At 41.6% G+C, this 13,562-nt stretch overlaps 1 protein-coding gene across 10 annotated transcripts in view; it reads right to left on the bottom strand.

Annotated features, from left to right (window-relative positions):
- Nucleotides 1-13,562, bottom strand: part of KMT2C (lysine methyltransferase 2C) — a 154,363-nt gene that overhangs the window by 2,419 nt on the left and 138,382 nt on the right. For 9 of the 10 annotated variants that reach the window (XM_081163406.1, XM_081163411.1, XM_081163412.1 and 6 more), the window contains 13 exons: nt 12,960-13,107; nt 12,305-12,483; nt 12,061-12,197; nt 10,907-11,159; nt 10,310-10,449; nt 8,102-8,209; nt 6,154-7,273; nt 5,556-5,692; nt 4,758-4,900; nt 4,310-4,478; nt 2,032-2,148; nt 1,078-1,151; nt 604-712 (listed from right to left, as the gene is read on the bottom strand). In XM_081163406.1, the coding sequence (XP_081019532.1) occupies nt 604-712; nt 1,078-1,151; nt 2,032-2,148; nt 4,310-4,478; nt 4,758-4,900; nt 5,556-5,692; nt 6,154-7,273; nt 8,102-8,209; nt 10,310-10,449; nt 10,907-11,159; nt 12,061-12,197; nt 12,305-12,483; nt 12,960-13,107 (2,834 nt within the window). The remainder of the gene's footprint in view (nt 1-603; nt 713-1,077; nt 1,152-2,031; nt 2,149-4,309; nt 4,479-4,757; nt 4,901-5,555; nt 5,693-6,153; nt 7,274-8,101; nt 8,210-10,309; nt 10,450-10,906; nt 11,160-12,060; nt 12,198-12,304; nt 12,484-12,959; nt 13,108-13,562) is intronic. The other variant, XM_081163407.1, reaches the window with a different exon arrangement.

The following is a 13,562-nucleotide window of genomic DNA, read 5'->3' as shown; positions in this document are numbered from 1 at the left end:
GTCAAGAATGTTCCCCCAGGTGTTTGGAAGCATACACCTGAAAAGCCTTTATCTGTTGCTATCAAAGTAACTTTCCACATTGGGAGCAAATACATCTCCACATGAAACAGTCTGCATGCTGCCCGAGAACTCTACAACACTGCTGTGTGCATTTGAATGGGCTCCAAAACAGTTACACCAGAATGAAATATTTTTTTAAGTAGTAGTTTTCAAATATCCTATTTAGTGTGACGTTTCAGCATACAAAGCAATGTTTTACATTGACTGCACACTTGTACTTGCAGAAGTAAGCCCTGTTGAGTTCAATGTATGTGGGTACAGGAAAGTGGTAAATGTTAAACAGCTTTACAGTATAAACAAACTTTAACAAGGCATTCTTCAGAATGGCTTCTAATAGATTGCCTAAAATGCTAAGCAGTGCATGGGAAAAATACAAGGGGGTGAGACTGTCCAGTTGACGAGTCAACAGAAAATAAATAAATCATGGTACTTAAAAAAGAAGCAAGTGCTGAAACATTTTGGTAACTAGGAATTTTAGAAAGAAGAAATTGAGCATATTCTACAAATAAAGGTTTAAGCTACTAGAAGCTATGCAAATCCTACCTCTTCTCCCTTCTGGATTCTCCTGCTAGAGCTAATGATGATCTTATGTCCCCTTTCAAAGGTTACCACCTCAGCCACACAGTTTGGTGCACAGGAATGGTTAATATACCTACAAGGGGTGGGGGTTGGGGAAAACAGGAGAAATCCAGGCACATGTTTTAAAGTGTTGATGAAGCAAACTGATTGTACTGTAAAATATATATACAACCTCTGACCTTTGCCCAGGAAAAAAACAAAAGTTCAAAAAGTACTCTATTGCTGGACATCTGCTTTGAGAGCACAAATCAAGGCTACAGTAAATTAATAAGGCAGCTTTAGAGTTTACTGGGAGTATGACAGTTGAATGCGCCAACTTAGAGAATAAAGGCAATTGCGGAAGAACACTTCCAGGAGAACTCCTCAGGAAAGAGCCGGCAAAGAGAACATGGATGGCATCCAAAAATGAGATCACCATTCCTCTCAAGAGCCACCCACCTTGCAGGACCTCCTGTCAATGTGGCATCAATGACATGGTCATTGTCAATGCGGAACATGTACACTCCGCGATTCTGTGAGGAGGGAAGCAGAGAGAAAATGCTGTCAGATCTGTACAAGAAGAGTCAATCATTCAAACAAAAGGAGTGACACACAGTTCAAAGTGTTTTTCAGATTCATAATGAGACAACCCATTAGCATACTATGGGAGACTGGGGTATATTTATACCCAACACAAAGCAGAGCATGCTTACTAGTATTTTGTGACTAGATGTATTGAAAAGAAAAGGCAACCTAGAAGATCCTTTAGAGACAGGCTCAGACACGGCCACAAACTTAATAGTCTCAGTCCCTCTAAATCAGGCATGTCCAACTTCCAAGAGACTGTGATCTACTCCCACTATTAAAAAACAGGCAGTGATTTACCCATTGGATTGACCAAAGTAGATGAGCTGTTTTTGGAGAGCAAAAGTTGTTGGGGGAGAAGATCGACCAGGGATGCCCAGTGATAGACCGGTAGATTGACCTATTGGACATTCCTGTTCTAAATGAATTCACAGTCTCGCACAATCCGTACCTATAGTCACAGGATGGTAGTGGGGACATGGATGTTGCTCTGAATGATTGGTGTGTACGTAGTCTCTGTGTTGCACAGATCTCTCTACATATATGGGCCCAGATCTCAGTTCATATGGACACGAACACACATTTTTCACACACAATGTTTATGAAGCACAATGAACATCTGTTAATACTTTGAGCCATTTTTTGAAATTCTCCAGAAACTCCAGGTGCTCCTGCTATTGGAAGACACAGTTCTGAGTGCTTCACATCCAAGCTGTAATACATGTCAGCATTCACAAAGCTATAGCTGTTTGCTCTGGAGAAGAGCTCACACATTTTTGATTATCTTACATGAGTTCTTGAAACAGGTTAAGTTGCCTTATGTAATACCTGAGATTCATAAAGCTTCTCTTTCCTGTTGGCTACCTCATTGCGGATGATGGTTCCAATATATTCAATGACCATGGTGTGCTTTTCAATGTCTCTAGCAGCATATAAGCCCAGGCCCTACAAAGAATAGTAGATGCTTTAGGAATATCTCAGTACCAGAGTGCACAACCTGAACACTATGTTGGTGTGGTTTAGCATTAGGGTACAAGAACTTACACGACAGAACTGATGCTTTTTAGCAAACTTGCAGTCAATCCTACACATGTTTACTCAGAAATATGTCCCTCTATGTTCAATGGAGTTTACTCCCGTTTAAGGGTGTTTAGAGTGCAGCTCAAATCAGCAAGGGGAAAAATAACACTAACATAGCCCACCAGTACACAAGTGCTATTCATAATGTAAATTGCATGTAGTCTTTTAGGCAAGAAACCTCACAAGTGGCTTACATAAGCCACAATACAACATATTAATAAAATACAGGATCACAAATACATCACATATATGAAACAGCCCCGAAAAACAGCTGCTTGTCCAGCAACAGGCAAGCATCATATGATTAATATCAGCTAAAACATTTAAACAATTTCAAATCAGTGAGATCATAACATCTTTAAGAGTAAGTGGCTTGAAAATAATAGGCTTATAAAGCCCTTTTGAAGGCCTGCAGTTGGGAAGGAGCCATTGAGATGAAGTTCCATGAGTGCAGGGCTAGCACCATAAAGGCACTATTCTTTATGCCCACCAATCTGATTGATCTTACAGGCAGGCCTTACAGCAGGGTCTCCACAGTTGATCTCTGGGCCCAGGCAAGTATGAAGGGCTCCTTTCTCCTTTAAAGATCAACACCAGTACAGTGGTGCCTCGCAAGATGAAATTAATTCGTTCTGTGAGTTTTGTCGTCTTGCAATTTTTTCGTCTTGCGAAGCACGGTGTCGGGAAAGTTTTGGAAAAGCTTCAAAAATCACCAAAGTCTTTAAAGACCTCAAAAAAGGCTACCACACCGCGTTCTATGAGTTGCTCCTCGAAGTCAAGTCGCAACTGTATTAACGGTGTTAAGAAAAAGGAAACAAACTTGAAAGACGTTTCTGTCTTTTGAAGCAAGCCCATAGGGAAAATCGTCTTGCGAAGCAGCTCAAAAAACAAAAAACCCTTTCTTCTAGCGAGTTTTTTGTCTTGCGAGGCATTCGTCTTGCGAGGTACCACTGTATATGAAATTGATTGATGTTATACCATATTTTTCGCTCTATAAGACGCACCAGACCACAAGGCGCACCTAGTTTTTGGAGGAGGAAAACAAGAAAAAAAATATTCTGAATCTCAGAAGCCAGAACAGCAAGAGGGATAGCTGCGCAGTGAAAGCAGCAATCCCTCTTGCTGTTGTGGCTTCTGGGATAGCTGCGCGGCCTGCATTCACTCCATAAGATGCACATGCATTTCCCCTTACTTTTTAGGAGGGAAAAAGTGAGTCTTATAGAGCAAAAAATACAGTATATTTTACCAGCCATCTGGCCCACATTGATAGATATTTTCCACTAATGGAAATGTTCTAGCAATCTTAAAAGGCAGCCCTATATGCAATAGCAAAGTTGGGATGTCACTGGTTCATGAATAACAAAAGTCAGGTCCACTCTGTCTACATAATTGGGGCTCCTCTCTTGTGGAGCCAATCATCTACCGGCCAAGCAAGTTTAGCAGCAGGCCGAGATGAGCAAGGCAGACTACTCTGTCTACCCCCTTTGTGACCTAACAAACCCCAAACTCCCAAATTAACTAACATATCAACAGCAAATATGCAGATAGAAGGCCAGTAGTGGTGGTGATAGTATATTTTATAGACTGTCACATGTACAGCTTATCTGCATATTGAACAGATGTTTGTTCCCTTGAGACCAAGATGGCTGACTTGGAGAAACTATATTCCAAGCAGCACACATTTTCCCCGAAGATATTAGAAAACCGCCTGGATTCATCATCTTCTGGAAGCAGACCATTAGTGTTGACCCTCCACCACTGTGAAGGTTACAAGAAGCCTGAAGGTCAAATTTAATCAAGTAATGATCAGTTCATGACAATGAAGCTATTACTAGCTCCTCCTCCCACAGAGAATTTCCCCCTAGCCCAGTACAGAACACCAAAGTATGCTATACAACTTACATTGAGCCTGATTTTAATCTGAGCTGGACCATGGCTTCATATTGTTTTCATGGTTGATTGGAAGAGACAGTGGCAAAATTTTAAAAGAATGAATGCATTGCACAGCAAAGTTGTTGCAACTGACCTGAATACGTGAGCGTGCCAAATAGACGTTGGATTTCCATTCGGTCTTCATTTTTCGGTACTGAGAGGACTTTGAATGAACAAACTGTTTACTGTAAGGTGCATTCAGTTCTCCTGTAACTGTGCTCTGAAATGACTTTGAAGTGCTGGTGCTATTTAAGGTATGAGGCCTGCAGTAGTGGGTCATATAACAGAAGAGACAAAGAAGGAAAACTGAAGATCTCTCTGAATTTTATGACATTTAGAGGTTGTTGTTTTTTAAAAAACAAACTCAAAAGACAGACAGACATTCAAAGCCAGCTAGCAGAGACAACAAAGCAGCTCCCCTGGCTCAGACATGCACATACACAGCCAACAACAACAGGGTTTGTAAGCAGCACACAGAAGCACAGGTATCCTACGCAGCCTATAAACCCTGGGCTGTACTATGTGAATTTAAAAGAAAATACCTTAACACAAACCTCTTGACATGGCTGCTCATTTTTGGCTCAGAGCGGGCGCAGCCTGTGGGGTTGATGGCAAGAGGAAGTTCCATGAGGGGGTTTCGGCCATACCGGAAGGTGTAATGTTCACAAGCCTCAACCCCAGGAAGCTGTAAACACACCAAGGAGTCACATGTCAATGCAGTTGCAGAATAGCCAAATAAATGTTCTCTGATTCAGGAATAGGTTTAGGAATTAGAATAGCACACACAAAGAGAGATAGCACTCAGTGAAGTGCTTTACAAAACTGCCTTCTTTTTCCTTCTTGCTTTTCTTTAAGAGCACAGATCCTCAAACCGATTGTACAAACCCAACCCTGCCTTTTCTATCCTAGTCTGCAATGCTCAATAGGTCCTTTGGTGCTTTGCCCACTCACATAGTATCTACTAATGCATACTTCTACCTGTAAAACCTGCTGCCATAAGTGTTGAAAAGAGAAAGAGGTGGGGTGGGCAGGCAGGCAGGCAACCCCACACTAAACCATTGTTTCCTGTTTCTAAACCTCTGAAAGTGAGCCTATAACCCTGGCCAAAAGGCCTGCTTCAGGGCTTTTCACTGACTAAATTTTTATGCTAGTTATGGCACAGAATTATATACCAGAACCATTTCTTCCTTCAGACTCTATGACAAGTTTTCAATAGGTAAGAGCCTGGACACATGTTACATGCATTGCATAAAAAACTGTTGTGTCTAAGACAGACAATGATTTACTACTAAAGGGTAACAAGCCCAGAACTGGCCTAGTACAGCCACATGACCTCTTACCGATTCAGCAATCCTAGCCACTGCAGAGACAGTCAAACCAAAAAGGTCTTCACCCTTTAGATATGCAGGGAATAGCTGCAGCATTTCAGAACTCCTCCTTACTGAAGCAACAGGCTCTAGGATTTTATCCCAAACACCTGCATAGGATAAAAATTACAGTGAATCACAAAATAAATGCAAGAGAAAAAACAAATCACCACAATAAAGTTGTTTAAAGTCATATCTACTTTGGATGTAACACTAGGATTGCTCTAAAATACTAAGAATACATCTTGCTCCCAAGATGAATTCTTTACATCAATATCACTTCTGCATGGAAAACCATGTATACACTGTGTATTGACTGTCCTATATGATGAACACAGCACGCACACATGGCAAAATAGCATGGAGATCATCACATACAATACTGACATGGGTACTCACCATTTGCTACAAAGAAGTCATTTGTGCATTGACAAGTTAGCTCGTGTGAAGTGGACTTACATGCAATAGGCCTAATGGCTTCCAGTAACCAGTTAGAAATAGCAAATGAACATAAACAATGAAATGCACATCTAGCAGTTAGGCCAAAGATTTTCACAAGATTCCGTATTACCTTTAGGGGTTGAGTCAGTAAGAACCAGGTCTTCATGGCCTTGCTCAATGATCCTGATCACAAAGAGGGGAAGACCATCCTTCTCTTCAATGGAACACAGGTAGCGACACCTGCGGTTGGCATAGCGTGTGCTCCAATACAACCGGCTGGCCTCGTAACCCACAGGGTAGAGCACCTTTGAAGAATGGAAGGCCTGCATCTGGTGTGGCAGCAGCTGGCCAATCGTGTGGAAGATGAGGCTCCCCACCCGGAAGGTGTGCTCGCGATCCCCCCGTTGGACTATGCTGGCAATTTGTCGGACTTCATCCCGCTGGACGTATACCCGCCTGAAGACTGCAAAATAGCTGAGTTCTTGCTCGTGAGCGCCCTTTGGTTTGTGCATAGGGCAAAGCATAGTTTTGTCTTTAAAAAACATGCATTGTGCTTTAATGGCGCAGGTAAAGTGATAAATATTGGTGCACCTTAACCTGTGACAGCCGCTGGTGGCGCCCATTTTGTGACAGAACATGCATTTCATCTGCAAGCCCCTTCGCAGGGCGAGCTCCACATTGATTAAGGCACCAGCTTGTGTCTCATAGACCTCAGTAGACCAAAGAGCACAGTTCAAGTGGACCCAAACATCTAAGTCAAGGTTTAGAAGTCTTGCTGGTCCATCTGTTAGCCCATCACCCTCCTCATGACAGAAACAACACTTTCGGTAGTCCTTCGGCACTGGATCAGGTTTAATGGTTGTGCCCAGCTTTTTGAGGAACTCATCTATCTCCTCATCACAAGGCGGTTTGAATGTTCCTTTAGGAATCACAATCTGTATGTTCCACTTTTTCCACTTCATTCCTTTCCATTTCTTACTTACTGGTCGACAGTCATCCAGACCATTCGGTATAGTTCTCAGGCGGGGTTTTAGCTTCACTGTTACCTTAAGCTCATCTGGTTTTGGCTCGACTCTGGCTGCTTCAAAAGCAGGAGGGAAGGTGATAAGGGGCGAGGAAGGCGGAGAAATCTTTTCCTGTAGCTGAGGGAGGCAGTGCACATCTAACGTAGAGATGTTGTTGTTATACTGATGGAACACTTTCGGGGCTGCCTCCTTCAATGGAAACTGTGGCAAGGTAGGAATTGATTCCTGAGAAATAATAAAGCAATTAAATATGGAATCAAGGAAAACATGTTTGGTCAATATTATTTCAAAGTCAGATGCCTATGATGTATTATGGTAGTTATGAATGCATGAACCAGCAACATCCTATTTTACTTGCAGAGGAAACCTTATTATCTTCCTGGTACTGTGTCTTCCCAGGCAGTGTGGTAGACCAGTAACACTAATAATAACAGTAAATGCTGAGAAGACATGTGCTAGGAATTTAGAAACTTAAGGCTGATTTACTTGCAGGTAAGTATGCCGGCTTGATGTTTGCAATGATATACTTCTCCACTTACAAGCAAATTTATTCATGGGCAGGCACGTCAGATTGCAATTTTAAGCAGAAAGTTTTAACAGAACAAAGTTACCTAGGATACCTGAATCAAAGTTAGTGAGTTATTGATACTCCAGGGAGACAACCTGAAAATGGTATCATAAAACACCACCCAAGATAAGATTCTGATGGCACCAAATATTCTGAATGTATCATGGGATGTATCATGCATATGTATGTCACTGAATGATGGCTAGAATGCACTGGGAATATCTGCTGCATGCTTAATAGATTGTACCCTCTATTGCAACAAAACTGAAATTTTTGGGACAGGTACTGATTTAATCTTCTGCAGTTAACTGAGATGAAAGCTACTCTTCGTTTACACTAGAGATGGATCTTGCAAACATTTTTTTTTAAAAATCAGAATACAGTATTTCATCTAGCTTCAGAATTTTGAAAGAAACTGAATCACTATATATATTTCAATTAATATTTATTGTGTATTTTATTAATGCAGCAGCACAGGGAATTACCTTGCTTTCTGAGCTTTTTGCTTGCATGGATGCTGAATAAAGAACAAAGCAGTTGTTGCTACAGAAGACAATGTCTTTCTCCATTCTTTCAGACTTCTCTCTAGAATCCTGGAAATAATAAGCCAAAGAGCGTAAACATGAACTTCAGGGAATTTCATTTTTAATACATACAGTGGTACCTCGCAAGACGAATGCCTCGCAAGACGAATGCCTCGCAAGACGAAACAGTTTTCCGTTTTTTGAGTCATTCCGCAAGACGAATTTCCCTATGGGCTTGCTTCGCAAGACGAAACGTCTTGCGAGTTCTTGCGAGTTTGTTTCCTTTTCCTTAAAGCCGCTAAGCCGTTAATAGCCGCTAAGCCGTTAATAGCCGCTAAGCCGCTAATAGCCGTGCTTCGCAAGACGAAAAAACCGCAAGACGAAGAGACTCGCGGAACAGATTAATTTTGTCTTGCAAGGCACCACTTATAGTAAATTAGAAAAACCAAGCTGCCCATTACTTGTAGAAACCTTTTCTTATGTTAATACAAAATCTTAGAGAACAAATCTTATTCAGAATGAACTAGGAAAAGCATTCCCTTATGTTGCTAGTAATGTCAATGTGTTTATAACTCAAGACTTTGCTAATTACATAAATGTGAGTTGATGAAATACTGTATTTTTCTGTGTATAAGACACCCCCCATGAATAAGACAACCCCTATTTTTTTAACCCAAAATTTAAAAAATCAGTATTTGAAACATCAAACAAAACAACTTTCTTTCAAAATAAAATAAAATAATAAGGAAATTGTCCAGTAGCACCATAGAGACCAACTACGTTTGTTCTGGGTATAAGCTTTCATGTGCATGCACACTTCTTTAGATACTTTCTTTCAGTTAGAGTGACAGGGGGAGCTTTTGCGAGGAGATCACCTTCAAGCAAAGGCAAAAACTCTGCAGGATCAAAATGAGCTGGCGCGTAGAAGAGAGGGGGCCAGTCTGTTGCGGTCAAGCTCTTCGCAACCTAAGCCACAACCTGCCCAATCCTGCTCTGCCTAGAGACCATGGCAGCAGCAGCAGCAATGCCCAGGTTCCAGGATCAGAGCCGCTGGAGCTGGGAGTGGATCCAGGGGCTCTCGTGTGCCGATCACCTCTCTGTGGACTAGGCAAGGTGAAGCAGGCGGGTGCCAGAACTGGAGGAGCCGCCTGCTCCCCTCCCAAATAACACCTTCAGCGTACCGCTGACATCACCAAACTTTGGAACTTTGGCAGAAAAGGTTGGGCGAAAGTTTTGGAAGGTGGGAGGGGCAGCAGAGCAGAGCCTTCCGCGCAGGGTGACGAGGCGTCCTCTTCAGCATTGCACTAGAGGAGCTTCTACAGGATGCCTCATGAAGCTTAGGCTCCATGCATCAGGCTCACTCCTGCCAGAGGGGGAAAGAGTGACTTTGAGCATGAGCAAAGCGCCTTTCTTTTTCTGCCATGTCACTTGACAGCAGCAAAGCTGCCCCAATTCACATTCCGTTTATAAGACATCCCCCAAATTTTGACTGGGGGGGGGGAATCAGGTAAAAACATCGTCTTACACACAGAAAAATATGGTACATTTGTTTCTTGATGTAAAAAATAGTTCACACTGCACCTCAGAATGTTAATTTAAGACACACAGCCCTTTCACTATGAACTATTTGTAGCAAGAAATGCCGGCGTGTTGGCTTGTAGTTGCATACTAAAACTACCATTATTTTACATATGATTTTGATTGTACGAAACTACTTGGTAGTGAAAACAATTTCAAGGAAAGATAAATTGGCTGGTGGTGCTAGTATGGAGGCATGGAGACTTCTGAAATTTCCACTTTGAAGCACTCTGGTATTTATTCACAGGCTAGAGAATCCCTAGGGATCTTTATTTTTATAGAACTGTTGAAACAGCAGAAATAAAATGAGAGCAAGATTTTTTAAAATTATGAACTCTCTTCTGCAACTGATAAAACTTTATTACTCTGCAATAGCTTTTTGAGTTATTTCTAACTTGCCAGAGACCACTTGTTAATGAAAGAGAAATCTCTATTGAATTCTACCAACCTCCAAAATGCAGAACAGTAATAATTAAATAGTTGTACAATGTGAGGTATATGAACTGTAGGAATCAACCTGACCTCCTCTTTTTGTAGTTAAACCTTATAAAGCAAAAAACAATAATAGACAAACGGGTATCACAGTAGTACCTGTTTCAGGAAAGGTAGATCACTGAAGGATTTCCGTACTCCACTGCCCAGAACTACGACTTTACAATGAGAGCACCACTGTGACCTCAACCCTGAACCATCTGCAACATGTGGACTGTGTGCCTTATAGCCTGCCAAGACTTAACAAGAACACCAACAAGTTACAAAGTGCCATTTTGAATAGAGCATATGCATTACTTCAGTGTAAGTATTTACATGGACGTGCATGTTCCCCCAAATGATTGCTTTCATTTTTAAAGCACAATTTCCCTACAACTGTTGCACAGCAACACACCTTCCACCACTGTGGACCTACTTTGCCCTTTCCCTTCATACCACCCTATTCTTTTTACAGTGCTTCTGTTTACATATTTTTACACTGCAGTTTAATGTGACAAAATATCTGCCCCTGAATAATCTTCCACAAGTATGGGTTTTGCCTAGCCACTCTCACCAGAACACAATTCGTATTACTGAGGAGACAGAAAAATGAAGCACAGTGTCATTTTCTCACCATGGATTAAACTCATTGCCACCTTTTCTAAAAAAAAAACCCCTACAATTAACAAAACCAAAAAAAGATATATCCTTACTCACCGTTACCACTTGGGGGAAATGGCATATTATGTTGTTTGAGTCCGTAAGGCCCTGTTAGTCCAGGAGGCCCTACAGTGCCTGCCTGAGGACCGTGAAGTAACAAGTGCTGCCTGTACTCAAAGGCTACATTTGCTCTGTGAGAGTTCATGATTCCCAGAGAGGATGGAACATCTGGTGCACTGCTCACTTCATAACTGTTTGGAATTCTGACATGCAGAAGATTGGAAAATGCAGCCACCACACTGCCAATATTCTAGAGTGGGAAAACGAAAAAGGACAAGTGCATACCATCTTTTTTCTTCATCACATACTTAAAAGAGGACTGCACTGAAATGGATGCTTCGAAGAACAACCTCCCCCCTCCCCTGAATGCTCTCGCCCAGTTTTGGGGCGGGAGGGATGTAAAACAGGTCACACATTTGCACACACTCCAAATGGCAGACTGAGGGCAATGCTTCCTGGGCTCACTTCTGTTCAGCTTAATGACAGTAAAATTGACTAGTTACAGATAGGTAGCCGTGTTGGTCTGCCATAGTCAAAATAAAAAAATTCCTTCCAGTAGCACCTTAAAGACCAACTAAGTTAGTTCTTGGTATGAGCTTTCGTGTGCATGCACACTTCTTCAGATACATGTGTATCTGAAGAAGTGTGCATGCACACGAAAGCTCATACCAAGAACTAACTTAGTTGGTCTTTAAGGTGCTACTGGAAGGAATTTTTTTTATTTTTAGTAAAATTGACTGATTGCCTGATGATGCAACATCAACACACTAGCTACGTGATCCCTGATTGGCCAGGATTACATTAGTAAGATGCCCTTGTTTTCTTTTTTTTAAGAAGGCACCTAAGCTATTATTATTATTATTATTAAATCAAGGAAAGCAGCTGCTTCAAAGAGCATGTGATAAAACAAGGAAATAGGGAATTTGTGAACCCAGCCCTCCGCAATCTAAGTAAGTGTCTTTTTCTTCGAAAAACTGTTTGTGGGAAGTATTTCAGTGCAGATTTACAATTTAAAGAAACGGCACTGAAACTAATAACCAGAGTTCACAACAACTGTTGCACTGCAACACAAATAAAATAGCCATGACATCTGCAGGACATGGGGCACAACATTGTCACAGATACATGTAGCTCACTGGAAATTTCCTTACCTCTGCAGCTGTGGGATGTAAAGTAATTGCTATGGATACAAGGCCAGATTTTGGACCATTTTGAGAAGGACCAAGCTGAGAGCCAAAGAAGCCAGAACCAGGCTCTGTTTTGATATAATTCCTTTTTTCTTCTGAACCTTCAATTAAAGGGAGAGACACAAAATTAAATATGCATGGAACTGAGGCACATGAACATGCCAGTGGGGAAATTAGTACAAACATCTAGAAAATATTTTGGCAATACCTTTTCCAGTACTGGCAGGTAGAATTGGAATGATGGGGGATGGAACAGGTTCGGGCATCTCTTCCTTTACTGCTGACAGATCAGGGTATCTACTTATTTCCATGCCCATTACACTCTCGGGAGAGGAGGAAGGAACGAAGCTGTCAGGAGTGTCTCTGTCATCACAAGGATCCTGAACCCTGAGAGGGAAAATAATTGGAAATGTTTTTCACATATAGATGTGTAAAGTGGAAATGGGTATGTTTAGCCTGGTAAAGAGGAGACTGAGAGGAGATATGATAGCCATCTTCAAATATTTCAAGGACTGTCACATGGAGGGTGGAGCAGGCTTCTTGTTTTCTTCTGCACCCATCCAATGGATCCAAAAGTTACAAGGAAGGATATTCCGACTAACCCTCAGTAAGAATGTTCTGACGGTAAGAGCTGTTTGACAGTGGAATGGACTCCCTTGGAAGGTGGAGACCTCTCCATCGTTTGAAGTTTTTAAGCAGAGGTTGGATGACCATCTGCCATGTATGATCCAATTTACCTGAATTCAATAGGACTTACTTCTCAGTAACATGGTTATTTAGAGTTTAGCAGCATCATTGAGCACCTAAGATAACAGATAACCAACACAAAGCTAAAAATAAAAATAATTAGAGAAAATATCTACCTCAGCTCTTCATGATTGTTATGAGGTGGGGTTGGAAGAGAAGCAGGAACATCCACACTTTTAGGACCCTGAGCCATGGCTCTGGCTAACAGATCATCCTGTGGTCTGAAAGGCAGCTGAAACTGCTTCGGTCCCAGAGCTTTGGTAACTGAAATGCAGCAAGAACAGACAAAACAAATGACCCAAATATTCAGTGACCTATAAAAAGGGGGGGGGGTCAAAAAAATGGATCCTAACTTCAACTTAGACTTCTTTTGTTTTACATTTAATTAGACTTTCAGTCAGTAGCCGAAGTTGTGAAAATCTGCAGCATTCTCATACAAATGAAAGGATGAGGGAAGCTCTTGCCCACTTTATGAGGAGCTGGGTAGGATGGAAGCAACAGGGTAAGCGACATCAGTGGCAGAGGGGCTAGATGCTGGCAGCGAGGCAACATGCAGGTTAGCTAGCACCCAAACAAGCCCTACAACTTAAAGCTGTTCTTTCTTGTACAAAAACGGTGTGTAAGCATCCTGCAACAACTTCCAAAATCTTCAAAAATGTTTAGATGTACAGCATTCCAGGACCAACAATATAGCTATCTATACTGGCCATATATACATT

Source organism: Podarcis bocagei (genome assembly GCF_964188305.1).
Source record: "Podarcis bocagei genome assembly, chromosome: 12".
Classification (NCBI taxonomy): domain Eukaryota; kingdom Metazoa; phylum Chordata; class Lepidosauria; order Squamata; family Lacertidae; genus Podarcis; species Podarcis bocagei.
Note: the sequence above shows the minus strand (reverse complement) of the source record. Positions and strands in the feature narration are given on the sequence as shown.